Genomic DNA, 27,275 nt, shown 5'->3' with positions numbered 1-27,275 from the left:
TTGGGTTGGTTCGATCTAGTTTTCCAAGACTGTGGTCCAACGTGATGCAATTCTCAGAAATTAACGAGTGAATGTCGCATCTCATTGGCTTATTGATTACAAAGACCGCTTTTTCCACGACTGTAAAGATGGGATGCTAGGGAAATTTAAGAAACATTAGACAACCTACCGATCTTACTCTCAAGATAACCATGTTTGGCTATACTTGGAGTGTACTTATTTCAGAAAAACATTTAAAGGCAATTTTTAAAAATACTGGATGAATTCATGAAAGCACAAGAACCAAAATAAACATTAATATTTAAACAGAATTTATAGTCTCTTGAGAGACTGACAAAAATTGCCACAGCTGACTATATTTCAAGTCATCCAGGCGGGGTATTGGGTTAAGTTTTCAACCAGCAATAATCACGTCTCAGTAGAACTTCATAGACTATGAAATTGCCTCTGCGAAAGGATATCTAGTTTAGTGACGAGTCTAAAAGGGACGTGGTTTAATGCTCACCACATACGTGGTGCAGTTCTCACAGTGTACTGACCGTACAGTGTTAGATGAATGCACCTGATTGGCTAGTAGATCACAAACCCCGCCTTTTCCATGTAAGTACAATCCCAGTCTAATGGAGAAATTTGAGAAACTTTGGATAACCTTATACCTGAGATACTGTTATCCCAATTGACATGTTTTGTATTTTTAAGTCAAATGCTCGTTTCACAAAAGAAATATAGAGATCGCAGATGTTGCCTTTTCCCGGTTTCACAAATCATTGTCACTGGCAAATTTCAGAAACTTTTGCGAGTACTACAATCTTCATTTTGAGATAATATGCCCAGGAGTACCATGGTTGGGTTGGTTCGATCTAGTTTTCCAAGACTGTGGCCCAACGTGATGCAATTCTCAGAAATTAGCGAGTGAATGTCGCATCTCATTGGCTTATTGATTACAAAGACCGCTTTTTCCACGACTGTAAAGATGGGATGCTAGGGAAATTTAAGAAACATTAGACAACCTACCGATCTTACTCTCAAGATAACCATGTTTGGCTATACTTGGAGTGTACTTATTTCAGAAAAACATTTAAAGGCAATTTTTAAAAATACTGGATGGATTCATGAAAGCACAAGAACCAAAATAAACATTAATATTTAAACAGAATTTATAGTCTCTTGAGAGACTGACAAAAATTGCCACAGCTGACTATATTTCAAGTCATCCAGGCGGGGTATTGGGTTAAGTTTTCAACCAGCAACAATCACGTCTCAGTAGAACTTCATAGACTATGAAATTGCCTCTGCGAAAGGATATCTAGTTTAGTGACGAGTCTAAAAGGGACGTGGTTTAATGCTCACCACATACGTGGTGCAGTTCTCACAGTGTACTGACCGTTCAGTGTTAGATGAATGCACCTGATTGGCTAGTAGATCACAAACCCCGCCTTTTCCATGTAAGTGCAATCCCAGTCTAATGGAGAAATTTGAGAAACTTTGGATAACCTTATACCTGAGATAATGTTATCCCAATTGACATGTTTTGTATTTTTAAGTCAAATGCTCGTTTCACAAAAGAAATATAGAGATCGCAGATGTTGCCTTTTCCCGGTTTCACAAATCATTGTCACTGGCAAATTTCAGAAACTTTTGCGAGTACTACAATCTTCATTTTGAGATAATATGCCCAGGAGTACCATGGTTGGGTTGGTTCGATCTAGTTTTCCAAGACTGTGGTCCAACGTGATGCAATTCTCAGAAATTAACGAGTGAATGTCGCATCTCATTGGCTTATTGATTACAAAGACCGCTTTTTCCACGACTGTAAAGATGGGATGCTAGGGAAATTTAAGAAACATTAGACAACCTACCGATCTTACTCTCAAGATAACCATGTTTGGCTATACTTGGAGTGTACTTATTTCAGAAAAACATTTAAAGGCAATTTTTAAAAATACTGGATGGATTCATGAAAGCACAAGAACCAAAATAAACATTAATATTTAAACAGAATTTATAGTCTCTTGAGAGACTGACAAAAATTGCCACAGCTGACTATATTTCAAGTCATCCAGGCGGGGTATTGGGTTAAGTTTTCAACCAGCAACAATCACGTCTCAGTAGAACTTCATAGACTATGAAATTGCCTCTGCGAAAGGATATCTAGTTTAGTGACGAGTCTAAAAGGGACGTGGTTTAATGCTCACCACATACGTGGTGCAGTTCTCACAGTGTACTGACCGTACAGTGTTAGATGAATGCACCTGATTGGCTAGTAGATCACAAACCCCGCCTTTTCCATGTAAGTGCAATCCCAGTCTAATGGAGAAATTTGAGAAACTTTGGATAACCTTATACCTGAGATAATGTTATCCCAATTGACATGTTTTGTATTTTTAAGTCAAATGCTCGTTTCACAAAAGAAATATAGAGATCGCAGATGTTGCCTTTTCCCGGTTTCACAAATCATTGTCGCTGGCAAATTTCAGAAACTTTTGCGAGTACTACAATCTTCATTTTGAGATAATATGCCCAGGAGTACCATGGTTGGGTTGGTTCGATCTAGTTTTCCAAGACTGTGGCCCAACGTGATGCAATTCTCAGAAATTAGCGAGTGAATGTCGCATCTCATTGGCTTATTGATTACAAAGACCGCTTTTTCCACGACTGTAAAGATGGGATGCTAGGGAAATTTAAGAAACATTAGACAACCTACCGATCTTACTCTCAAGATAACCATGTTTGGCTATACTTGGAGTGTACTTATTTCAGAAAAACATTTAAAGGCAATTTTTAAAAATACTGGATGGATTCATGAAAGCACAAGAACCAAAATAAACATTAATATTTAAACAGAATGTATAGTCTCTTGAGAGACTGACAAAAATTGCCACAGCTGACTATATTTCAAGTCATCCAGGCGGGGTATTGGGTTAAGTTTTCAACCAGCAACAATCACGTCTCAGTAGAACTTCATAGACTATGAAATTGCCTCTGCGAAAGGATATCTAGTTTAGTGACGAGTTAAAAAGGGACGTGGTTTAATGCTCACTACATACGTGGTGCAGTTCTCACAGTGTACTGAACGTACAGTGTTAGATGAATGCACCTGATTGGCTAGTAGATCACAAACCCCGCCTTTTCCATGTAAGTGCAATCCCAGTCTAATGGAGAAATTTGAGAAACTTTGGATAACCTTATACCTGAGATAATGTTATCCCAATTGACATGTTTTGTATTTTTAAGTCAAATGCTCGTTTCACAAAAGAAATATAGAGATCGCAGATGTTGCCTTTTCCCGGTTTCACAAATCATTGTCACTGGCAAATTTCAGAAACTTTTGCGAGTACTGCAATCTTCATTTTGAGATAATATGCCCAGGAGTACCATGGTTGGGTTGGTTCGATCTAGTTTTCCAAGACTGTGGTCCAACGTGATGCAATTCTCAGAAATTAACGAGTGAATGTCGCATCTCATTGGCTTATTGATTACAAAGACCGCTTTTTCCACGACTGTAAAGATGGGATGCTAGGGAAATTTAAGAAACATTAGACAACCTACCGATCTTACTCTCAAGATAACCATGTTTGGCTATACTTGGAGTGTACTTATTTCAGAAAAACATTTAAAGGCAATTTTTAAAAATACTGGATGAATTCATGAAAGCACAAGAACCAAAATAAACATTAATATTTAAACAGAATGTATAGTCTCTTGAGAGACTGACAAAAATTGCCACAGCTGACTATATTTCAAGTCATCCAGGCGGGGTATTGGGTTAAGTTTTCAACCAGCAACAATCACGTCTCAGTAGAACTTCATAGACTATGAAATTGCCTCTGCGAAAGGATATCTAGTTTAGTGACGAGTTAAAAAGGGACGTGGTTTAATGCTCACTACATACGTGGTGCAGTTCTCACAGTGTACTGAACGTACAGTGTTAGATGAATGCACCTGATTGGCTAGTAGATCACAAACCCCGCCTTTTCCATGTAAGTGCAATCCCAGTCTAATGGAGAAATTTGAGAAACTTTGGATAACCTTATACCTGAGATAATGTTATCCCAATTGACATGTTTTGTATTTTTAAGTCAAATGCTCGTTTCACAAAAGAAATATAGAGATCGCAGATGTTGCCTTTTCCCGGTTTCACAAATCATTGTCACTGGCAAATTTCAGAAACTTTTGCGAGTACTACAATCTTCATTTTGAGATAATATGCCCAGGAGTACCATGGTTGGGTTGGTTCGATCTAGTTTTCCAAGACTGTGGTCCAACGTGATGCAATTCTCAGAAATTAACGAGTGAATGTCGCATCTCATTGGCTTATTGATTACAAAGACCGCTTTTTCCACGACTGTAAAGATGGGATGCTAGGGAAATTTAAGAAACATTAGACAACCTACCGATCTTACTCTCAAGATAACCATGTTTGGCTATACTTGGAGTGTACTTATTTCAGAAAAACATTTAAAGGCAATTTTTAAAAATACTGGATGAATTCATGAAAGCACAAGAACCAAAATAAACATTAATATTTAAACAGAATTTATAGTCTCTTGAGAGACTGACAAAAATTGCCACAGCTGACTATATTTCAAGTCATCCAGGCGGGGTATTGGGTTAAGTTTTCAACCAGCAATAATCACGTCTCAGTAGAACTTCATAGACTATGAAATTGCCTCTGCGAAAGGATATCTAGTTTAGTGACGAGTCTAAAAGGGACGTGGTTTAATGCTCACCACATACGTGGTGCAGTTCTCACAGTGTACTGACCGTACAGTGTTAGATGAATGCACCTGATTGGCTAGTAGATCACAAACCCCGCCTTTTCCATGTAAGTACAATCCCAGTCTAATGGAGAAATTTGAGAAACTTTGGATAACCTTATACCTGAGATACTGTTATCCCAATTGACATGTTTTGTATTTTTAAGTCAAATGCTCGTTTCACAAAAGAAATATAGAGATCGCAGATGTTGCCTTTTCCCGGTTTCACAAATCATTGTCACTGGCAAATTTCAGAAACTTTTGCGAGTACTACAATCTTCATTTTGAGATAATATGCCCAGGAGTACCATGGTTGGGTTGGTTCGATCTAGTTTTCCAAGACTGTGGCCCAACGTGATGCAATTCTCAGAAATTAGCGAGTGAATGTCGCATCTCATTGGCTTATTGATTACAAAGACCGCTTTTTCCACGACTGTAAAGATGGGATGCTAGGGAAATTTAAGAAACATTAGACAACCTACCGATCTTACTCTCAAGATAACCATGTTTGGCTATACTTGGAGTGTACTTATTTCAGAAAAACATTTAAAGGCAATTTTTAAAAATACTGGATGGATTCATGAAAGCACAAGAACCAAAATAAACATTAATATTTAAACAGAATGTATAGTCTCTTGAGAGACTGACAAAAATTGCCACAGCTGACTATATTTCAAGTCATCCAGGCGGGGTATTGGGTTAAGTTTTCAACCAGCAATAATCACGTCTCAGTAGAACTTCATAGACTATGAAATTGCCTCTGCGAAAGGATATCTAGTTTAGTGACGAGTTAAAAAGGGACGTGGTTTAATGCTCACCACATACGTGGTGCAGTTCTCACAGTGTACTGACCGTACAGTGTTAGATGAATGCACCTGATTGGCTAGTAGATCACAAACCCTGCCTTTTCCATGTAAGTGCAATCCCAGTCTAATGGAGAAATTTGAGAAACTTTGGATAACCTTATACCTGAGATAATGTTATCCCAATTGACATGTTTTGTATTTTTAAGTCAAATGCTCGTTTCACAAAAGAAATATAGAGATCGCAGATGTTGCCTTTTCCCGGTTTCACAAATCATTGTCACTGGCAAATTTCAGAAACTTTTGCGAGTACTACAATCTTCATTTTGAGATAATATGCCCAGGAGTACCATGGTTGGGTTGGTTCGATCTAGTTTTCCAAGACTGTGGTCCAACGTGATGCAATTCTCAGAAATTAACGAGTGAATGTCGCATCTCATTGGCTTATTGATTACAAAGACCGCTTTTTCCACGACTGTAAAGATGGGATGCTAGGGAAATTTAAGAAACATTAGACAACCTACCGATCTTACTCTCAAGATAACCATGTTTGGCTATACTTGGAGTGTACTTATTTCAGAAAAACATTTAAAGGCAATTTTTAAAAATACTGGATGGATTCATGAAAGCACAAGAACCAAAATAAACATTAATATTTAAACAGAATTTATAGTCGCTTGAGAGACTGACAAAAATTGCCACAGCTGACTATATTTCAAGTCATCCAGGCGGGGTATTGGGTTAAGTTTTCAACCAGCAATGATCACGTCTCAGTAGAACTTCATAGACTATGAAATTGCCTCTGCGAAAGGATATCTAGTTTAGTGACGAGTCTAAAAGGGACGTGGTTTAATGCTCACCACATACGTGGTGCAGTTCTCACAGTGTACTGACCGTACAGTGTTAGATGAATGCACCTGATTGGCTAGTAGATCACAAACCCCGCCTTTTCCATGTAAGTGCAATCCCAGTCTAATGGAGAAATTTGAGAAACTTTGGATAACCTTATACCTGAGATAATGTTAACCCAATTGACATGTTTTGTATTTTTAAGTCAAATGCTCGTTTCACAAAAGAAATATAGAGATCGCAGATGTTGCCTTTTCCCGGTTTCACAAATCATTGTCACTGGCAAATTTCAGAAACTTTTGCGAGTACTACAATCTTCATTTTGAGATAATATGCCCAGGAGTACCATGGTTGGGTTGGTTCGATCTAGTTTTCCAAGACTGTGGTCCAACGTGATGCAATTCTCAGAAATTAACGAGTGAATGTCGCATCTCATTGGCTTATTGATTACAAAGACCGCTTTTTCCACGACTGTAAAGATGGGATGCTAGGGAAATTTAAGAAACATTAGACAACCTACCGATCTTACTCTCAAGATAACCATGTTTGGCTATACTTGGAGTGTACTTATTTCAGAAAAACATTTAAAGGCAATTTTTAAAAATACTGGATGGATTCATGAAAGCACAAGAACCAAAATAAACATTAATATTTAAACAGAATTTATAGTCTCTTGAGAGACTGACAAAAATTGCCACAGCTGACTATATTTCAAGTCATCCAGGCGGGGTATTGGGTTAAGTTTTCAACCAGCAACAATCACGTCTCAGTAGAACTTCATAGACTATGAAATTGCCTCTGCGAAAGGATATCTAGTTTAGTGACGAGTCTAAAAGGGACGTGGTTTAATGCTCACCACATACGTGGTGCAGTTCTCACAGTGTACTGACCGTACAGTGTTAGATGAATGCACCTGATTGGCTAGTAGATCACAAACCCCGCCTTTTCCATGTAAGTGCAATCCCAGTCTAATGGAGAAATTTGAGAAACTTTGGATAACCTTATACCTGAGATAATGTTATCCCAATTGACATGTTTTGTATTTTTAAGTCAAATGCTCGTTTCACAAAAGAAATATAGAGATCGCAGATGTTGCCTTTTCCCGGTTTCACAAATCATTGTCACTGGCAAATTTCAGAAACTTTTGCGAGTACTACAATCTTCATTTTGAGATAATATGCCCAGGAGTACCATGGTTGGGTTGGTTCGATCTAGTTTTCCAAGACTGTGGTCCAACGTGATGCAATTCTCAGAAATTAACGAGTGAATGTCGCATCTCATTGGCTTATTGATTACAAAGACCGCTTTTTCCACGACTGTAAAGATGGGATGCTAGGGAAATTTAAGAAACATTAGACAACCTACCGATCTTACTCTCAAGATAACCATGTTTGGCTATACTTGGAGTGTACTTATTTCAGAAAAACATTTAAAGGCAATTTTTAAAAATACTGGATGGATTCATGAAAGCACAAGAACCAAAATAAACATTAATATTTAAACAGAATGTATAGTCTCTTGAGAGACTGACAAAAATTGCCACAGCTGACTATATTTCAAGTCATCCAGGCGGGGTATTGGGTTAAGTTTTCAACCAGCAATAATCACGTCTCAGTAGAACTTCATAGACTATGAAATTGCCTCTGCGAAAGGATATCTAGTTTAGTGACGAGTCTAAAAGGGACGTGGTTTAATGCTCACCACATACGTGGTGCAGTTCTCACAGTGTACTGACCGTACAGTGTTAGATGAATGCACCTGATTGGCTAGTAGATCACAAACCCCGCCTTTTCCATGTAAGTGCAATCCCAGTCTAATGGAGAAATTTGAGAAACTTTGGATAACCTTATACCTGAGATAATGTTATCCCAATTGACATGTTTTGTATTTTTAAGTCAAATGCTCGTTTCACAAAAGAAATATAGAGATCGCAGATGTTGCCTTTTCCCGGTTTCACAAATCATTGTCACTGGCAAATTTCAGAAACTTTTGCGAGTACTACAATCTTCATTTTGAGATAATATGCCCAGGAGTACCATGGTTGGGTTGGTTCGATCTAGTTTTCCAAGACTGTGGTCCAACGTGATGCAATTCTCAGAAATTAACGAGTGAATGTCGCATCTCATTGGCTTATTGATTACAAAGACCGCTTTTTCCACGACTGTAAAGATGGGATGCTAGGGAAATTTAAGAAACATTAGACAACCTACCGATCTTACTCTCAAGATAACCATGTTTGGCTATACTTGGAGTGTACTTATTTCAGAAAAACATTTAAAGGCAATTTTTAAAAATACTGGATGGATTCATGAAAGCACAAGAACCAAAATAAACATTAATATTTAAACAGAATTTATAGTCGCTTGAGAGACTGACAAAAATTGCCACAGCTGACTATATTTCAAGTCATCCAGGCGGGGTATTGGGTTAAGTTTTCAACCAGCAATGATCACGTCTCAGTAGAACTTCATAGACTATGAAATTGCCTCTGCGAAAGGATATCTAGTTTAGTGACGAGTCTAAAAGGGACGTGGTTTAATGCTCACCACATACGTGGTGCAGTTCTCACAGTGTACTGACCGTACAGTGTTAGATGAATGCACCTGATTGGCTAGTAGATCACAAACCCCGCCTTTTCCATGTAAGTGCAATCCCAGTCTAATGGAGAAATTTGAGAAACTTTGGATAACCTTATACCTGAGATAATGTTAACCCAATTGACATGTTTTGTATTTTTAAGTCAAATGCTCGTTTCACAAAAGAAATATAGAGATCGCAGATGTTGCCTTTTCCCGGTTTCACAAATCATTGTCACTGGCAAATTTCAGAAACTTTTGCGAGTACTACAATCTTCATTTTGAGATAATATGCCCAGGAGTACCATGGTTGGGTTGGTTCGATCTAGTTTTCCAAGACTGTGGTCCAACGTGATGCAATTCTCAGAAATTAACGAGTGAATGTCGCATCTCATTGGCTTATTGATTACAAAGACCGCTTTTTCCACGACTGTAAAGATGGGATGCTAGGGAAATTTAAGAAACATTAGACAACCTACCGATCTTACTCTCAAGATAACCATGTTTGGCTATACTTGGAGTGTACTTATTTCAGAAAAACATTTAAAGGCAATTTTTAAAAATACTGGATGGATTCATGAAAGCACAAGAACCAAAATAAACATTAATATTTAAACAGAATTTATAGTCTCTTGAGAGACTGACAAAAATTGCCACAGCTGACTATATTTCAAGTCATCCAGGCGGGGTATTGGGTTAAGTTTTCAACCAGCAACAATCACGTCTCAGTAGAACTTCATAGACTATGAAATTGCCTCTGCGAAAGGATATCTAGTTTAGTGACGAGTCTAAAAGGGACGTGGTTTAATGCTCACCACATACGTGGTGCAGTTCTCACAGTGTACTGACCGTACAGTGTTAGATGAATGCACCTGATTGGCTAGTAGATCACAAACCCCGCCTTTTCCATGTAAGTGCAATCCCAGTCTAATGGAGAAATTTGAGAAACTTTGGATAACCTTATACCTGAGATAATGTTATCCCAATTGACATGTTTTGTATTTTTAAGTCAAATGCTCGTTTCACAAAAGAAATATAGAGATCGCAGATGTTGCCTTTTCCCGGTTTCACAAATCATTGTCACTGGCAAATTTCAGAAACTTTTGCGAGTACTACAATCTTCATTTTGAGATAATATGCCCAGGAGTACCATGGTTGGGTTGGTTCGATCTAGTTTTCCAAGACTGTGGTCCAACGTGATGCAATTCTCAGAAATTAACGAGTGAATGTCGCATCTCATTGGCTTATTGATTACAAAGACCGCTTTTTCCACGACTGTAAAGATGGGATGCTAGGGAAATTTAAGAAACATTAGACAACCTACCGATCTTACTCTCAAGATAACCATGTTTGGCTATACTTGGAGTGTACTTATTTCAGAAAAACATTTAAAGGCAATTTTTAAAAATACTGGATGGATTCATGAAAGCACAAGAACCAAAATAAACATTAATATTTAAACAGAATGTATAGTCTCTTGAGAGACTGACAAAAATTGCCACAGCTGACTATATTTCAAGTCATCCAGGCGGGGTATTGGGTTAAGTTTTCAACCAGCAATAATCACGTCTCAGTAGAACTTCATAGACTATGAAATTGCCTCTGCGAAAGGATATCTAGTTTAGTGACGAGTCTAAAAGGGACGTGGTTTAATGCTCACCACATACGTGGTGCAGTTCTCACAGTGTACTGACCGTACAGTGTTAGATGAATGCACCTGATTGGCTAGTAGATCACAAACCCCGCCTTTTCCATGTAAGTGCAATCCCAGTCTAATGGAGAAATTTGAGAAACTTTGGATAACCTTATACCTGAGATAATGTTATCCCAATTGACATGTTTTGTATTTTTAAGTCAAATGCTCGTTTCACAAAAGAAATATAGAGATCGCAGATGTTGCCTTTTCCCGGTTTCACAAATCATTGTCACTGGCAAATTTCAGAAACTTTTGCGAGTACTACAATCTTCATTTTGAGATAATATGCCCAGGAGTACCATGGTTGGGTTGGTTCGATCTAGTTTTCCAAGACTGTGGTCCAACGTGATGCAATTCTCAGAAATTAACGAGTGAATGTCGCATCTCATTGGCTTATTGATTACAAAGACCGCTTTTTCCACGACTGTAAAGATGGGATGCTAGGGAAATTTAAGAAACATTAGACAACCTACCGATCTTACTCTCAAGATAACCATGTTTGGCTATACTTGGAGTGTACTTATTTCAGAAAAACATTTAAAGGCAATTTTTAAAAATACTGGATGGATTCATGAAACCACAAGAACCAAAATAAACATTAATATTTAAACAGAATTTATAGTCTCTTGAGAGACTGACAAAAATTGCCACAGCTGACTATATTTCAAGTCATCCAGGCGGGGTATTGGGTTAAGTTTTCAACCAGCAACAATCACGTCTCAGTAGAACTTCATAGACTATGAAATTGCCTCTGCGAAAGGATATCTAGTTTAGTGACGAGTCTAAAAGGGACGTGGTTTAATGCTCACCACATACGTGGTGCAGTTCTCACAGTGTACTGACCGTACAGTGTTAGATGAATGCACCTGATTGGCTAGTAGATCACAAACCCCGCCTTTTCCATGTAAGTGCAATCCCAGTCTAATGGAGAAATTTGAGAAACTTTGGATAACCTTATACCTGAGATAATGTTATCCCAATTGACATGTTTTGTATTTTTAAGTCAAATGCTCGTTTCACAAAAGAAATATAGAGATCGCAGATGTTGCCTTTTCCCGGTTTCACAAATCATTGTCGCTGGCAAATTTCAGAAACTTTTGCGAGTACTACAATCTTCATTTTGAGATAATATGCCCAGGAGTACCATGGTTGGGTTGGTTCGATCTAGTTTTCCAAGACTGTGGCCCAACGTGATGCAATTCTCAGAAATTAGCGAGTGAATGTCGCATCTCATTGGCTTATTGATTACAAAGACCGCTTTTTCCACGACTGTAAAGATGGGATGCTAGGGAAATTTAAGAAACATTAGACAACCTACCGATCTTACTCTCAAGATAACCATGTTTGGCTATACTTGGAGTGTACTTATTTCAGAAAAACATTTAAAGGCAATTTTTAAAAATACTGGATGGATTCATGAAAGCACAAGAACCAAAATAAACATTAATATTTAAACAGAATGTATAGTCTCTTGAGAGACTGACAAAAATTGCCACAGCTGACTATATTTCAAGTCATCCAGGCGGGGTATTGGGTTAAGTTTTCAACCAGCAACAATCACGTCTCAGTAGAACTTCATAGACTATGAAATTGCTTCTGCGAAAGGATATCTAGTTTAGTGACGAGTTAAAAAGGGACGTGGTTTAATGCTCACTACATACGTGGTGCAGTTCTCACAGTGTACTGAACGTACAGTGTTAGATGAATGCACCTGATTGGCTAGTAGATCACAAACCCTGCCTTTTCCATGTAAGTGCAATCCCAGTCTAATGGAGAAATTTGAGAAACTTTGGATAACCTTATACCTGAGATAATGTTATCCCAATTGACATGTTTTGTATTTTTAAGTCAAATGCTCGTTTCACAAAAGAAATATAGAGATCGCAGATGTTGCCTTTTCCCGGTTTCACAAATCATTGTCACTGGCAAATTTCAGAAACTTTTGCGAGTACTACAATCTTCATTTTGAGATAATATGCCCAGGAGTACCATGGTTGGGTTGGTTCGATCTAGTTTTCCAAGACTGTGGTCCAACGTGATGCAATTCTCAGAAATTAACGAGTGAATGTCGCATCTCATTGGCTTATTGATTACAAAGACCGCTTTTTCCACGACTGTAAAGATGGGATGCTAGGGAAATTTAAGAAACATTAGACAACCTACCGATCTTACTCTCAAGATAACCATGTTTGGCTATACTTGGAGTGTACTTATTTCAGAAAAACATTTAAAGGCAATTTTTAAAAATACTGGATGGATTCATGAAAGCACAAGAACCAAAATAAACATTAATATTTAAACAGAATGTATAGTCTCTTGAGAGACTGACAAAAATTGCCACAGCTGACTATATTTCAAGTCATCCAGGCGGGGTATTGGGTTAAGTTTTCAACCAGCAATAATCACGTCTCAGTAGAACTTCATAGACTATGAAATTGCCTCTGCGAAAGGATATCTAGTTTAGTGACGAGTCTAAAAGGGACGTGGTTTAATGCTCACCACATACGTGGTGCAGTTCTCACAGTGTACTGACCGTACAGTGTTAGATGAATGCACCTGATTGGCTAGTAGATCACAAACCCCGCCTTTTCCATGTAAGTGCAATCCCAGTCTAATGGAGAAATTTGAGAAACTTTGGATAACCTTATACCTGAGATAATGTTATCCCAATTGACATGTTTTGTATTTTTAAGTCAAATGCTCGTTTCACAAAAGAAATATAGAGATCGCAGATGTTGCCTTTTCCCGGTTTCACAAATCATTGTCACTGGCAAATTTCAGAAACTTTTGCGAGTACTACAATCTTCATTTTGAGATAATATGCCCAGGAGTACCATGGTTGGGTTGGTTCGATCTAGTTTTCCAAGACTGTGGTCCAACGTGATGCAATTCTCAGAAATTAACGAGTGAATGTCGCATCTCATTGGCTTATTGATTACAAAGACCGCTTTTTCCACGACTGTAAAGATGGGATGCTAGGGAAATTTAAGAAACATTAGACAACCTACCGATCTTACTCTCAAGATAACCATGTTTGGCTATACTTGGAGTGTACTTATTTCAGAAAAACATTTAAAGGCAATTTTTAAAAATACTGGATGGATTCATGAAAGCACAAGAACCAAAATAAACATTAATATTTAAACAGAATTTATAGTCGCTTGAGAGACTGACAAAAATTGCCACAGCTGACTATATTTCAAGTCATCCAGGCGGGGTATTGGGTTAAGTTTTCAACCAGCAATGATCACGTCTCAGTAGAACTTCATAGACTATGAAATTGCCTCTGCGAAAGGATATCTAGTTTAGTGACGAGTCTAAAAGGGACGTGGTTTAATGCTCACCACATACGTGGTGCAGTTCTCACAGTGTACTGACCGTACAGTGTTAGATGAATGCACCTGATTGGCTAGTAGATCACAAACCCCGCCTTTTCCATGTAAGTGCAATCCCAGTCTAATGGAGAAATTTGAGAAACTTTGGATAACCTTATACCTGAGATAATGTTAACCCAATTGACATGTTTTGTATTTTTAAGTCAAATGCTCGTTTCACAAAAGAAATATAGAGATCGCAGATGTTGCCTTTTCCCGGTTTCACAAATCATTGTCACTGGCAAATTTCAGAAACTTTTGCGAGTACTACAATCTTCATTTTGAGATAATATGCCCAGGAGTACCATGGTTGGGTTGGTTCGATCTAGTTTTCCAAGACTGTGGTCCAACGTGATGCAATTCTCAGAAATTAACGAGTGAATGTCGCATCTCATTGGCTTATTGATTACAAAGACCGCTTTTTCCACGACTGTAAAGATGGGATGCTAGGGAAATTTAAGAAACATTAGACAACCTACCGATCTTACTCTCAAGATAACCATGTTTGGCTATACTTGGAGTGTACTTATTTCAGAAAAACATTTAAAGGCAATTTTTAAAAATACTGGATGGATTCATGAAAGCACAAGAACCAAAATAAACATTAATATTTAAACAGAATTTATAGTCTCTTGAGAGACTGACAAAAATTGCCACAGCTGACTATATTTCAAGTCATCCAGGCGGGGTATTGGGTTAAGTTTTCAACCAGCAACAATCACGTCTCAGTAGAACTTCATAGACTATGAAATTGCCTCTGCGAAAGGATATCTAGTTTAGTGACGAGTCTAAAAGGGACGTGGTTTAATGCTCACCACATACGTGGTGCAGTTCTCACAGTGTACTGACCGTACAGTGTTAGATGAATGCACCTGATTGGCTAGTAGATCACAAACCCCGCCTTTTCCATGTAAGTGCAATCCCAGTCTAATGGAGAAATTTGAGAAACTTTGGATAACCTTATACCTGAGATAATGTTATCCCAATTGACATGTTTTGTATTTTTAAGTCAAATGCTCGTTTCACAAAAGAAATATAGAGATCGCAGATGTTGCCTTTTCCCGGTTTCACAAATCATTGTCACTGGCAAATTTCAGAAACTTTTGCGAGTACTACAATCTTCATTTTGAGATAATATGCCCAGGAGTACCATGGTTGGGTTGGTTCGATCTAGTTTTCCAAGACTGTGGTCCAACGTGATGCAATTCTCAGAAATTAACGAGTGAATGTCGCATCTCATTGGCTTATTGATTACAAAGACCGCTTTTTCCACGACTGTAAAGATGGGATGCTAGGGAAATTTAAGAAACATTAGACAACCTACCGATCTTACTCTCAAGATAACCATGTTTGGCTATACTTGGAGTGTACTTATTTCAGAAAAACATTTAAAGGCAATTTTTAAAAATACTGGATGGATTCATGAAAGCACAAGAACCAAAATAAACATTAATATTTAAACAGAATTTATAGTCTCTTGAGAGACTGACAAAAATTGCCACAGCTGACTATATTTCAAGTCATCCAGGCGGGGTATTGGGTTAAGTTTTCAACCAGCAACAATCACGTCTCAGTAGAACTTCATAGACTATGAAATTGCCTCTGCGAAAGGATATCTAGTTTAGTGACGAGTCTAAAAGGGACGTGGTTTAATGCTCACCACATACGTGGTGCAGTTCTCACAGTGTACTGACCGTACAGTGTTAGATGAATGCACCTGATTGGCTAGTAGATCACAAACCCCGCCTTTTCCATGTAAGTGCAATCCCAGTCTAATGGAGAAATTTGAGAAACTTTGGATAACCTTATACCTGAGATAATGTTATCCCAATTGACATGTTTTGTATTTTTAAGTCAAATGCTCGTTTCACAAAAGAAATATAGAGATCGCAGATGTTGCCTTTTCCCGGTTTCACAAATCATTGTCGCTGGCAAATTTCAGAAACTTTTGCGAGTACTACAATCTTCATTTTGAGATAATATGCCCAGGAGTACCATGGTTGGGTTGGTTCGATCTAGTTTTCCAAGACTGTGGTCCAACGTGATGCAATTCTCAGAAATTAACGAGTGAATGTCGCATCTCATTGGCTTATTGATTACAAAGACCGCTTTTTCCACGACTGTAAAGATGGGATGCTAGGGAAATTTAAGAAACATTAGACAACCTACCGATCTTACTCTCAAGATAACCATGTTTGGCTATACTTGGAGTGTACTTATTTCAGAAAAACATTTAAAGGCAATTTTTAAAAATACTGGATGAATTCATGAAAGCACAAGAACCAAAATAAACATTAATATTTAAACAGAATTTATAGTCTCTTGAGAGACTGACAAAAATTGCCACAGCTGACTATATTTCAAGTCATCCAGGCGGGGTATTGGGTTAAGTTTTCAACCAGCAATAATCACGTCTCAGTAGAACTTCATAGACTATGAAATTGCCTCTGCGAAAGGATATCTAGTTTAGTGACGAGTCTAAAAGGGACGTGGTTTAATGCTCACCACATACGTGGTGCAGTTCTCACAGTGTACTGAACGTACAGTGTTAGATGAATGCACCTGATTGGCTAGTAGATCACAAACCCCGCCTTTTCCATGTAAGTGCAATCCCAGTCTAATGGAGAAATTTGAGAAACTTTGGATAACCTTATACCTGAGATAATGTTATCCCAATTGACATGTTTTGTATTTTTAAGTCAAATGCTCGTTTCACAAAAGAAATATAGAGATCGCAGATGTTGCCTTTTCCCGGTTTCACAAATCATTGTCACTGGCAAATTTCAGAAACTTTTGCGAGTACTACAATCTTCATTTTGAGATAATATGCCCAGGAGTACCATGGTTGGGTTGGTTCGATCTAGTTTTCCAAGACTGTGGTCCAACGTGATGCAATTCTCAGAAATTAACGAGTGAATGTCGCATCTCATTGGCTTATTGATTACAAAGACCGCTTTTTCCACGACTGTAAAGATGGGATGCTAGGGAAATTTAAGAAACATTAGACAACCTACCGATCTTACTCTCAAGATAACCATGTTTGGCTATACTTGGAGTGTACTTATTTCAGAAAAACATTTAAAGGCAATTTTTAAAAATACTGGATGGATTCATGAAAGCACAAGAACCAAAATAAACATTAATATTTAAACAGAATTTATAGTCTCTTGAGAGACTGACAAAAATTGCCACAGCTGACTATATTTCAAGTCATCCAGGCGGGGTATTGGGTTAAGTTTTCAACCAGCAATAATCACGTCTCAGTAGAACTTCATAGACTATGAAATTGCCTCTGCGAAAGGATATCTAGTTTAGTGACGAGTCTAAAAGGGACGTGGTTTAATGCTCACCACATACGTGGTGCAGTTCTCACAGTGTACTGACCGTACAGTGTTAGATGAATGCACCTGATTGGCTAGTAGATCACAAACCCCGCCTTTTCCATGTAAGTGCAATCCCAGTCTAATGGAGAAATTTGAGAAACTTTGGATAACCTTATACCTGAGATAATGTTATCCCAATTGACATGTTTTGTATTTTTAAGTCAAATGCTCGTTTCACAAAAGAAATATAGAGATCGCAGATGTTGCCTTTTCCCGGTTTCACAAATCATTGTCACTGGCAAATTTCAGAAACTTTTGCGAGTACTACAATCTTCATTTTGAGATAATATGCCCAGGAGTACCATGGTTGGGTTGGTTCGATCTAGTTTTCCAAGACTGTGGTCCAACGTGATGCAATTCTCAGAAATGAATGAGTGAATGTCGCATCTCATTGGCTTATTGATTACAAAGACCGCTCACAATATACGTGTTGCAGTTCTCAAAGTGTTTGATGAATGCCATGTTGACATTGCACCTGATTGGCTAGATAGATCACAAACCCCGCCTTTTCCATGTAGATCCAATCCCAGTCGGATGGAGAAATTTGAGAAACCTTGGATAACCTAATACCTGAGTCTGAGATAATGTTATCCCAATTGACATGTTTTGTATTTTTAAGTCAAATGCTCGTTTCGCAAAAGAAATATAGTTACAGATCACAAATGTTTCCAGGTTTAACAAATGATTGTAACAGTTGGACGTAGAAATTTGAGAATCATCACCCCTCAGTAAAATTTACCCTTGTTCACGGACATCCATGCAATTATGTGTCAAGTAAGTATTCTTAAATCAAATATATGACATTAGATCAGATGTGTGGATTGGATATATTAATACTTATCGTGATGTATGTGTAGCCTATACTTGTTAACTCTTCAATCAGAGTGACCCAGGACCATACAGTCAGCAACACACTGATAGTCGGCTCCCATTATTAACCTTTCCTCTAGGGGGGGGGCGCTATAGCGGCTCAACAGGTAGACTACATGAAGTTCAGGATGATGAACTCCCATCAACCAATGAATAACGATCCAAATCGGCTTCTTTTTTCAAGTTCAGAACTCCACCTGTAGCTTTTTTTTTATTTCACTCTGCCTCTTGACATCAGATGGATCGGGCTGTTACGTCTCTGCTGTGGTTTGCGCTTTGTGTCTGGATGGGTTGGACAGCAGCCCCGCGGTCCGGTTCACTACGGCGCACTGACACCAGCTTAAGGAGGGAAGAGCAGTCGAAGAATGGCACTATGGTTCTCCACGACTACATGCTGTTTTTATACAGAACCCTCTCCAAACTTCAACCAAGAGACTTTCATATTTCACGTGGTGTGGCATTTGCAAACACTGTGACGAGTTTTGTGGACCAAGGAAAAGGTTAGAGGATATTTCCCTACATGATTTCCTTTAAGTTTTTTAATCATTGTTTTTGGTGTAAGTTATGGAGAAAGTTATGATAACAGTCAACATCTGCCACTGACACTATCTCACTTTTTTAATCTAAAAAGAAAAAATGTTTATCATGCATATTATTTAGAAATATACAGTATCTTAGGTATCAATGATAAAGAATTGAAATATGGGCAACATGTAATTAAAAACAGCTATCCTTTTACAGTAGGTAAATAATAATCATTTGATAAGATCTGAGAATGGATCCCAACTGTTTAACGGCTTAATACTCATAAACATGCAATCTGTGAGAAGGAGGCGTTAGGTGAGACTTGGCTTTAAAGGGTTGGAAGGAGTTGGGAACCACTGAAATATATGTTGTAGCTATATATTTATATATATTTGTATATATAAATTTGAAGCAGGGTCTAGCTCATCATATTGGACAAAAAAAGGCAGTTATTAATGAATCAGTTGTAACTAACAATTATTTTTATTGCCGATTACTTAGCTACTCCATTATAATTGATTAGTTCTTTGTCAGAAAATGGTGAAAGATGTAGATCACTGTTTCCCAAATGTTCAAATGTTGTGTTTGTCCACAACCGAAAAATATTGAATTTACTGTCATATAGGACAAAAAGCAATCAGAAAATGATTTTAATAATAACAACAATATAATAATAACAATAACAATAATAATGATGATGATAATAATAATTGTTATTATTATTATTCTTATCACATTTAAGAAGCTGGAATCAGATAATTTTGGAAGTGTTCTCAAAGTGATTATCAAAATAGTTGGTGATTAATTTAATAGTAATTTTTAATATTTTTTTTCTGTTGACTAATGAGTTGCGTTGAGGTATTCTGGGGATTTTCCTGACCTTAGTATTTCTAAAACCTTCTATGTTCCCCATCTCATCTACAGACCAGCCATCTTGGGAGAGCGGTCAGCGTTACATCTTTGACTTGTCCAGTCTGCCCAGGATAGATGAGCTGGTGGAGGCAGAGCTGAGAATTCTCCGGAAACCTGCAGCAGACCTCCTGACTGCCCTGACCACTGGAGGAAATCTGTACAACATCCGTCTGTACTCCTGCTCTCCCTCTGACAGACAGCTTTTGGATTCCCGAACTGTGGAGGTTTTGGATGGCGGTCTCCCCAGGTGGGAGGTGTTTGATGTATGGTCCAGCATGAAGGCCCGTCAGAGGAGTCCTACAGAACCACCGCAGGCCTGCTTCCATCTCCTGGCTTTGTCTGAACAGACCAACGAGGTGACTGACCCACTGCTCCTGGGACTGGGTCGTCATGCTCGGCTTGCGCAGGAAAAAGCTTTGCTGGCAGTTTTCTCACATGCTGATGCAAGTGACAGTCTATTCAGAGATTATGTAATAGAGAAGATAAAGAGTGATGAAGGTGGATTTAGACTCCCCAAGCCTTTCAAACTGACTCCAAAACATGAAAAGAAGCACAGAGGGCAGCGTCAGAGGGCCTTGTCCAAACGATCATTTGGTGGAACAGGGCGAGGAGCAGCTGCTGGTAGTGGTACTGGAGGGAAAAGCGGTCGTAGGAGGATCCGCTGCAGCCGTAAACCCCTCAGTGTGAACTTCAAAGATCTGGGCTGGGACGACTGGATCATCGCCCCCTTGGACTACGAGGCGCACCACTGTGAGGGGGTGTGTGATTTCCCACTGCGCTCCCACCTGGAGCCCACCAACCATGCCGTCATCCAAACACTCATGAACTCCATGGATCCAGACATCAGTCCACCCAGCTGCTGCGTCCCCTCCAAGCTCAGTCCCATCAGCATTCTGTACATCGACGCAGGCAACAATGTGGTCTATAAGCAGTATGAGGACATGGTGGTGGAGAGCTGTGGATGCCGGTAGCACAAACTAGAACAGGATCTGACAAATGATCATAGCTTATCTTAAGTTGTTCTTGTGCACTTTATTTTGTCACCAAATTCACAGCTGTCTCTGCATGGCTGCTGTCCTCACAAAGAAATGATCAAATGTATCCCCTTTATAGAATGGAGTCAAGCAAACCTAATGGGTCATGTTCAACATGTGTTATATGAAGATTCACATGGTAATGTGCTATAAATTATTTTAATGTAGTTTATGTATTAATGTACTTTGAAAATATTAGTAAATCTGAATTTGTATTGACAACTTAGGTTCATATTCATGTATGTTTTGTATGTATTTTAGTCATTTTTAAGTTTGAAATATATATGGTTACAGATATATGTAATATATAATAAAGATATAAATAATACTAAATGTGTGCTTGTCAGGTAGGATAGAAATGAGTGTTATCAACTGCCATTTTTTAATTTTCATGTCTACATATGTAGACACACAAATACACTCACTGGCTTCTTTATTAGGTACACCTGTGCATTCTAATGCAATCCAATACAACAACTCTGCTATAGATTCTACATGTATGAAGTCTTTGTTAACATTGTTAGAAAGGTGATAATTCTGTTTTATGTCATGGTGCTGTATTAGGGTGCATTATATTGAATGGTGTTCCTGATATTTTGTCCACTCCATTAACATACATGAGGGGGGCAAAATATTAGGAACACCAGTCAATATAATGCAATCCAGTACACCACCACCATTTAGTACAACCTCAGTAATACACATTAAGTAGAATTATTATCACTTTTGTGACAATGTTAACAAAAACTGAAAATGTATAAACTTCAAAAAAGTAGAATTTACAGCAGAGCTGTTGAATTGGATTGAATTATATTGCACAGGAGTACCTAATAAAGTGGGCGGTGACTGTATACAGGTACACGTACACACACACACACACACACACACACACATAGATACAGATATAGATACACAGGCTACAACAAGTCTCTGTTATTTATTATATCTCTCATCATTTCTTGTTCAGCAGAGTGGTTACAATGTCTGTGCTTCAAATCCAAGTTAGTCCATTTAGTTTTGTTCATTTCAGGTTTCAGTGCATAACCCAAAGTATAAGTAAAAGTATCAGACATCATATTTGTCCATCAGTTTCCTATTTGTAGGAAAATAAATTGAAATATTTCTTGAAAAATGAGATTATTCTTGGTTCGTCCAGCATAATCATCTTCAATGAATCTTTTGCACATTGCATATTTGCACTTGTTTGTTAGTTTAAGTGGATATCACTTCTGAGTAAAAGTACTTTATATCAATTGTCATGTCAGCGTTAGGTTAGATATTAGTGTACAAATTTGGAATAAAAGTATAGAATCATATAAATAAAATATATTAAAATAATATCTCATATTTTTCCAGCATGTGGCTTTCATTTTCATGATTTTTTCTGAAAGAAAAAGCCTTCTCACTTTGGCCCACTGAACCTTGCTGATCGGTCAGGACATCATGTTCTTCTTGGACAGGAAGAGCAGAGGATGGAAACAGAGGATAAAGAACTCATGTCCTCAAAACTCCTCGGATCCATTCCACCACCATTTTGGCGACTTGTCTCCCTGCATCCAGGACAAAGGCGTGGCGGAACCCGTTTTCACACAATCTGAAATCTCCTCTTGGGAAGTCCTGTTTGATTTCATGATAATACTGTACAGGACACCAGTGGTCTGTAGCTCCATAATAAAATATAAGCTGAAATGTTAAACAGACACACTGATTACTGAAACATTCACTGGTGTTGATTTCAATGGTTATACTCCATGGAAAATAACAGCTGATAAGAATATTTACAAGTGAACCCTAATCTGATAATTCAAGTAAAATATTTTTAAATATCATGTCATATGTTATTAAATATTGAGTAGTAGCTCCTGAGATGACACTGGTAGGTTTACTTACCTTTTCAAGGTTTTTCTTGATGGTTATGTTGTCTCTTTCCAGAACTTTCCTCATTTCCTGACCCCCCATGTACATAGCATTGGCTGCAAATAGAAACAAAATCACACTGGTCAGCGCTTTGTTTCACATTTTCTAGAAATATTAAAATATACAATACTTTATGTTTTTATAAAGGAAATTCATATTTGAAACAAAAAACTTGGAATGTTGTTTTTATTGGTTTAGAAGCTGCATAGGCATAATGTCTGAGTTACAGCCTATGCTGCACATGTTTTGTAAAAAGGCAATTTATCTTAAGTAACAATAATAATAATAATATTTCATAATAGCCTTTAATTACATGGCACTTTTCTTAACAATGTTACAAAGGGCTTTACAGAAAGAAAAAAACAAGCAAAGCAGATAAAAATAAGGGAACAGGGAGCACAGAGTAAAAGTACATAATGTATAAAACAATAATAATTAAATAATAATTAAAAAAATAAAAAACATGGAGGGGCATGTCACTGTCTGTGTTTCATGACAGCAGCTGGCAAGCTACTGGTGTTACAGTACAGAACAGATATAAAGTAAACACACTGCTGTGGCTACAAGTCATGGACAGACAATGTGTTGTTAGCAGTGGTATTAAAGAGTAAGAACCAAATCAGCATCTAGCTGACATTTACAGAATGTTTAATATGCTACAACTGAGCCGCTAATTATTTAACTAGCCTGCTACTGGTATTAGTGGTCCACTTTTCAAGATGTGTGTTCATATTTTAAGTTAGATAAGGAGAGCAGGAAAGCTAATGTGGGTTGTTTGGAGTTTGAGGTTCTTGTGTATCAGGATGCTATCAGGCTCAATGTGACAGGTTTTTTTTTGCGTAGCATAGAACACCACGTTACTGTTTTATGTTCAGATTGGCTGTACGGAAATATGTTTTTTTCCTCAAAGAAGAACACAGAACTTGTGATATACAAAGCAGATACTGTATGTATGTTGTAGCAGACAAATAGGCTATTTACTTTCAATTAATAAACTCATTATTAGCTCTGAATCTGAACACATTCTCAAAAAAGGTGAACATTAAGCATCACAGTAGTAAAGACCAACCTGCACTGTCTCCACTGAGTAAGCTTACAGTAGGCTGCACTACAGTGTGGTCCAGAGAGGGAATGCCACCAAACACCAGTTTAATCAAGCTGCTTTTGAATCCCTCTGGCAGCAGAGAGAGCAGGAAGAGGGGCAGGTAGGCCACATAACGCATGTGACACAGCACAGGGGTCATGACTTTGCCCTGTGGAGTCTGGGCCATGCGCTCAATGGTGGGGAACAACATAACAGCCTTTAAAACCTGTCCAAAAAAAAAAACACAAAGAGGTTACAAAGCACATTCTCAGCATGTCGTGGGTTAACAGAGGTCATAAAAAAAAACTCATTAGAGAGTAGACGCATCACAGGAGGTGAAGGATTCACTATGAGATAAGAACTTGTAAATAGTGGAAATCCCCCAAATATAAAAAGGGAATTTTTCATGTAACTTAATCTACTTTTTTTTTTGCATGACGGCCAGACAGAAGGGGACGTTTTTACAGTGTAAGGTGTGAACAGCAGGGTGAGTCGGTGTAATAGAAACAAAATAGTAATAAAGGAAAGAAACCACGAAATCATAAAACTTGAGATTTGGACCAGTGTTAGCCTAACCCTAACTCTGATGAATGCTGTCCCCCCTCAAAAACACTGAGCATTTCCCCGAAAAAGGAAATCCTGGATCGTGACTTGCCTTGAGTTCAGGGTCTCTCTTCATCATGTCCAAAATAATGTAGCAGCCGATGGAGTGTCCCACCAGCACCAGGTTTGTGTCTCTAGGAACATGTTCCCTGAGGAATGCCAGCTTGTGTTCAATTTGCCCGTTCAAACCAAACACGTCCCTGTCTGTAGCCGAGGAAGCATCTGAACAATATAATTTTTAAAAATGTACATTAGTGGTGTCAGTTGTATGTTTGGACCTACCATAGTAAAATGTTTTGAATGACGTGTTCTGGTCTGTTGTATTGGAAGGCAAGCTGTTCTCCAGTTTATATCATTATTAAACTAAAGTGTACAGATATGATAATAAGCTGTACCTTCCACCATGTCCATGGAGTCTGGGGGTGAACAGTGACCCGCGTGGCTTACGGCCCAAACAGGGTAACGGTAGCCAAACATACTATGAAGTGTTTGCATGAAGGTTCTGTAGAAGCCCACTACACCTGGGTTACCTGTGTGAAAGAGAAAAACACGAGTTAAGAAAGATATTGTATTTCACCACAAAGCCAAAGGTAAGGACACTGCTCCAAAACCTAAATTCTTCCAAATAACTTCTGCATGCAAGCTTGTTTCTCCAGTTTTCAGGCTTTTTCAAAAATAGTGACATCCCACATTAACTGCAGTTGAAAGGAGTGGGTGATAAGATAAGATAAGATTCCTTTATTAGTCCCACAGTGGGGAAATTTACATTATTGCAGCAGCAAGTGGATAGCAGAAATAGAAAAAGCATCAATAAGAAGAATAAAGAACAATAAATCATAAGTACACAAGCATGGTGTTGTCAGAATAATAATATACCTGAGTTTGATATTGATATTGCACAGATTTTAAAGTGAAAAAGAAATCAATCTATCAATGACGGTGTACTGAAACTGGCATTTTTTTCCTTAAAAATTGGCTGAAAACAATGACTCACTTATTGAAACGATTGATGGTTCATGTTCTATTGATCGACTAATCAAGCTATCATTGTAATTTATGCTGCCAATTAATCATCATTAATCTCCAGTGTATTGAACTCAATCTGCAAAGCCATACTAAAGTAATGGCACCATGATTTGAAGTGCAATGTGGAGTAGAGAAGTCATGTATAGGACTGCCTGTTATTTGACTTTATATCAAGGTTCTATCACTGATGAAAACAGATGAAAGCTTTTATTTTTTTAATGCACCTGAACACAACTAAGCTGTTTTTGCTGTGATATGTCCCATCTCATGTTATACACCTGCATGGATTTAGAAAGAACAGTGTTGCGTACTTTCAGAAAGTCTAAGCAAATACAATCTACACTACACTATGACCACGTGAGACTATATACAGTAATGGTTTCTTGGGTCTCACTCATCTCACTCAACTTTTTGTCCTTTCTCCATTTGCAGCATAAGAGCACAAATCTGTCAATGACTGTGAACTAACAAGCAATCTACACATATGTAACCTTCATCTCTCACATAATGGATAAATGACCATTAACAAAAACTGGCCATGAAGAGGGAAGTTATATGGTAATTAATACCGAACATCAGTCCAACTCACCAGGAATGATGAGAAAAAGCACTTTATGTCCAGAGTGTAACTGACAGGAACCAAATTTAAGAACCTCTGTGATGGCTCCACAACAGTAGATGAAGTCAGTTTGTGGTTTATCCCTGCAGTCTGTCCCCATGTTCTCCATCTCAACAGCTCTAAAGAGGGGAAATCAAAAGGAAATTATCATTTGATTTGTAAAAGTCAGTTTTATGCACACTGAAATAATGATTATTACAGCTGGCTAAAATAGCTGGTATGTTACAGTGTGCCAGCAGGGTCCAAAGGTGATGCACTTCATCCACGTCAAAGGCTAAACACTGAACTGTGCATGTGGTGTGTTTGTGCTGTCATATTCTATGAAGAGCCCCACACATTTAAACCATTTAAACCACTTCAAATTTTCACCAGTATAGCCTGTAAGCTACAGCTTTAAAATGACAGAGACAACACAGAGAGGAGGCTAACACATAGCTTACTATGGTCAGGTCAATTAAAGTAATTAAAACAATTAATGTTAATTTCTTGTCGCCGAACTGAAGAATTCAAGCTAAATAATATAATTTATTTGTATTGGACTCTAATTTGGGGGTATGCATCTCAGTCGATATGATTCTACTTAAAATGAATATATTGTAAACGGAGTTTGGTATTAGAGGAGTATTTAAAGGGAATCGTTTAGATTCATTAAAACACAAGATACTGAATAATGTCAACTTAAATGGTAGCAGCAGGATTATCCACTGTATCTACCAAGCATCGTATGAAACAAATATGTGTTTTTACCTCTTAGAAAGATTTAAAAAGTGAATACGACGTCTTCTCCATCTGTAGCGTCTGTTCGCTCAGAGCGAGGACTTCCTGATCACTTAGTGCTGGATTGTGATTGGTGCGACGAGATGACGCCTCAGAGCCGCAGTGCTGCCCTCTATCACTGTGGAGTGTGGATAGACCTTTCTTATATACAGTCTATATATATACATATATATATATATGTATATATATAGACACAAGTGAAGGGAAGCTGATGGAAGAATAAATAATAAAAGGACATATAGTAGAAGTTACGCTCTGCTCCCTTGCTCTGGTTGGCTGAGTCCCCCTTATGGAATACATAAAAAAACAACCTTGTATTGCTTTAATTAATAATGGAACATGTTAAAATAGTTTTAATGTGTTTTTATTACTTAAAATTGCTCAAATTATTGTAATATTTGAAAATTTAAAAAAACCTTGAATGGGGAGTAGTTTTAAATTGTTGCTATATGGCAACAATGCGCAATCGT

General features: G+C 37.9%; 2 protein-coding genes and 21 non-coding genes across 23 annotated transcripts; 1 reads left to right on the top strand and 22 right to left on the bottom strand.

Annotated features, from left to right (window-relative positions):
- Positions 1-318: 318 nt before the first annotated feature.
- On the bottom strand, positions 319-459 carry LOC128376117 (U4 spliceosomal RNA). Its single transcript, XR_008323267.1, has one exon. It is a non-coding gene; the product is annotated as a U4 spliceosomal RNA (small nuclear RNA).
- Positions 460-1,163: 704 nt separating this feature from the next.
- On the bottom strand, positions 1,164-1,304 carry LOC128376019 (U4 spliceosomal RNA). Its single transcript, XR_008323176.1, has one exon. It is a non-coding gene; the product is annotated as a U4 spliceosomal RNA (small nuclear RNA).
- Positions 1,305-2,008: 704 nt separating this feature from the next.
- On the bottom strand, positions 2,009-2,149 carry LOC128376018 (U4 spliceosomal RNA). Its single transcript, XR_008323175.1, has one exon. It is a non-coding gene; the product is annotated as a U4 spliceosomal RNA (small nuclear RNA).
- Positions 2,150-2,853: 704 nt separating this feature from the next.
- On the bottom strand, positions 2,854-2,994 carry LOC128376017 (U4 spliceosomal RNA). Its single transcript, XR_008323174.1, has one exon. It is a non-coding gene; the product is annotated as a U4 spliceosomal RNA (small nuclear RNA).
- A 704-nt stretch (positions 2,995-3,698) lies between these two features.
- On the bottom strand, positions 3,699-3,839 carry LOC128376016 (U4 spliceosomal RNA). The gene has a single exon (XR_008323173.1). It is a non-coding gene; the product is annotated as a U4 spliceosomal RNA (small nuclear RNA).
- Positions 3,840-4,543: 704 nt separating this feature from the next.
- Positions 4,544-4,684, bottom strand: LOC128376116 (U4 spliceosomal RNA). The gene has a single exon (XR_008323266.1). It is a non-coding gene; the product is annotated as a U4 spliceosomal RNA (small nuclear RNA).
- Positions 4,685-5,388: 704 nt separating this feature from the next.
- LOC128376115 (U4 spliceosomal RNA) lies at positions 5,389-5,529 on the bottom strand. The gene has a single exon (XR_008323265.1). It is a non-coding gene; the product is annotated as a U4 spliceosomal RNA (small nuclear RNA).
- A 704-nt stretch (positions 5,530-6,233) lies between these two features.
- LOC128376066 (U4 spliceosomal RNA) lies at positions 6,234-6,374 on the bottom strand. The gene has a single exon (XR_008323219.1). It is a non-coding gene; the product is annotated as a U4 spliceosomal RNA (small nuclear RNA).
- Positions 6,375-7,078: 704 nt separating this feature from the next.
- On the bottom strand, positions 7,079-7,219 carry LOC128376014 (U4 spliceosomal RNA). The gene has a single exon (XR_008323171.1). It is a non-coding gene; the product is annotated as a U4 spliceosomal RNA (small nuclear RNA).
- Positions 7,220-7,923: 704 nt separating this feature from the next.
- LOC128376114 (U4 spliceosomal RNA) lies at positions 7,924-8,064 on the bottom strand. The gene has a single exon (XR_008323264.1). It is a non-coding gene; the product is annotated as a U4 spliceosomal RNA (small nuclear RNA).
- A 704-nt stretch (positions 8,065-8,768) lies between these two features.
- On the bottom strand, positions 8,769-8,909 carry LOC128376065 (U4 spliceosomal RNA). Its single transcript, XR_008323218.1, has one exon. It is a non-coding gene; the product is annotated as a U4 spliceosomal RNA (small nuclear RNA).
- A 704-nt stretch (positions 8,910-9,613) lies between these two features.
- Positions 9,614-9,754, bottom strand: LOC128376013 (U4 spliceosomal RNA). Its single transcript, XR_008323170.1, has one exon. It is a non-coding gene; the product is annotated as a U4 spliceosomal RNA (small nuclear RNA).
- A 704-nt stretch (positions 9,755-10,458) lies between these two features.
- LOC128376112 (U4 spliceosomal RNA) lies at positions 10,459-10,599 on the bottom strand. The gene has a single exon (XR_008323262.1). It is a non-coding gene; the product is annotated as a U4 spliceosomal RNA (small nuclear RNA).
- A 704-nt stretch (positions 10,600-11,303) lies between these two features.
- Positions 11,304-11,444, bottom strand: LOC128376012 (U4 spliceosomal RNA). The gene has a single exon (XR_008323169.1). It is a non-coding gene; the product is annotated as a U4 spliceosomal RNA (small nuclear RNA).
- Positions 11,445-12,148: 704 nt separating this feature from the next.
- LOC128376061 (U4 spliceosomal RNA) lies at positions 12,149-12,289 on the bottom strand. Its single transcript, XR_008323214.1, has one exon. It is a non-coding gene; the product is annotated as a U4 spliceosomal RNA (small nuclear RNA).
- A 704-nt stretch (positions 12,290-12,993) lies between these two features.
- Positions 12,994-13,134, bottom strand: LOC128376111 (U4 spliceosomal RNA). Its single transcript, XR_008323261.1, has one exon. It is a non-coding gene; the product is annotated as a U4 spliceosomal RNA (small nuclear RNA).
- Positions 13,135-13,838: 704 nt separating this feature from the next.
- On the bottom strand, positions 13,839-13,979 carry LOC128376064 (U4 spliceosomal RNA). Its single transcript, XR_008323217.1, has one exon. It is a non-coding gene; the product is annotated as a U4 spliceosomal RNA (small nuclear RNA).
- A 704-nt stretch (positions 13,980-14,683) lies between these two features.
- LOC128376011 (U4 spliceosomal RNA) lies at positions 14,684-14,824 on the bottom strand. Its single transcript, XR_008323168.1, has one exon. It is a non-coding gene; the product is annotated as a U4 spliceosomal RNA (small nuclear RNA).
- Positions 14,825-15,528: 704 nt separating this feature from the next.
- LOC128376010 (U4 spliceosomal RNA) lies at positions 15,529-15,669 on the bottom strand. Its single transcript, XR_008323167.1, has one exon. It is a non-coding gene; the product is annotated as a U4 spliceosomal RNA (small nuclear RNA).
- Positions 15,670-16,373: 704 nt separating this feature from the next.
- Positions 16,374-16,514, bottom strand: LOC128376110 (U4 spliceosomal RNA). The gene has a single exon (XR_008323260.1). It is a non-coding gene; the product is annotated as a U4 spliceosomal RNA (small nuclear RNA).
- A 704-nt stretch (positions 16,515-17,218) lies between these two features.
- Positions 17,219-17,359, bottom strand: LOC128376109 (U4 spliceosomal RNA). The gene has a single exon (XR_008323259.1). It is a non-coding gene; the product is annotated as a U4 spliceosomal RNA (small nuclear RNA).
- Positions 17,360-18,594: 1,235 nt separating this feature from the next.
- On the top strand, positions 18,595-20,716 carry gdf7 (growth differentiation factor 7). The gene is made up of 2 exons (XM_053335211.1): positions 18,595-18,808; positions 19,758-20,716. The coding sequence occupies exons 1-2, from the start codon at positions 18,595-18,597 to the stop codon at positions 20,714-20,716; spliced, it is 1,173 nt and encodes a 390-aa protein (XP_053191186.1).
- Positions 20,717-21,708: 992 nt separating this feature from the next.
- ldah (lipid droplet associated hydrolase) lies at positions 21,709-26,822 on the bottom strand. The gene is made up of 7 exons (XM_053335529.1): positions 26,776-26,822; positions 25,999-26,147; positions 24,779-24,913; positions 24,436-24,605; positions 23,766-24,006; positions 22,670-22,752; positions 21,709-22,462 (listed from the first exon to the last, which is right to left on the bottom strand). Exons 2-7 carry the CDS (start codon positions 26,135-26,137, stop codon positions 22,274-22,276), a joined length of 957 nt encoding a protein of 318 aa, XP_053191504.1. The 5' UTR covers positions 26,138-26,147; positions 26,776-26,822; the 3' UTR covers positions 21,709-22,273.
- Positions 26,823-27,275: the final 453 nt, after the last annotated feature.

This window comes from Scomber japonicus, chromosome 16, assembly GCF_027409825.1.
Source record: "Scomber japonicus isolate fScoJap1 chromosome 16, fScoJap1.pri, whole genome shotgun sequence".
Lineage (NCBI taxonomy): Eukaryota > Metazoa > Chordata > Actinopteri > Scombriformes > Scombridae > Scomber > Scomber japonicus.
This window is presented reverse-complemented; position numbering and strand designations above follow the sequence as displayed.

Excerpts from the sequence above, each read along its gene's own strand:
- gdf7 (XM_053335211.1), top strand. The coding sequence starts at position 18,595 with ATGGGTTGGACAGCAGCCCCGCGGTCCGGTTCACTACGGCGCACTGAC. Across the intron at positions 18,809-19,757 it reads TTTTGTGGACCAAGGAAAAG|ACCAGCCATCTTGGGAGAGC; the intron begins GTTAGAGGATAT and ends TCTCATCTACAG.
- ldah (XM_053335529.1), bottom strand. The coding sequence starts at position 26,137 with ATGGAGAACATGGGGACAGACTGCAGGGATAAACCACAAACTGACTTC. Across the intron at positions 22,753-23,765 it reads ACTCAGTGGAGACAGTGCAG|CCAATGCTATGTACATGGGG; the intron begins GTTGGTCTTTAC and ends TTCTATTTGCAG. Across the intron at positions 22,463-22,669 it reads TCAAGAAAAACCTTGAAAAG|CTTATATTTTATTATGGAGC; the intron begins GTAAGTAAACCT and ends TTAACATTTCAG.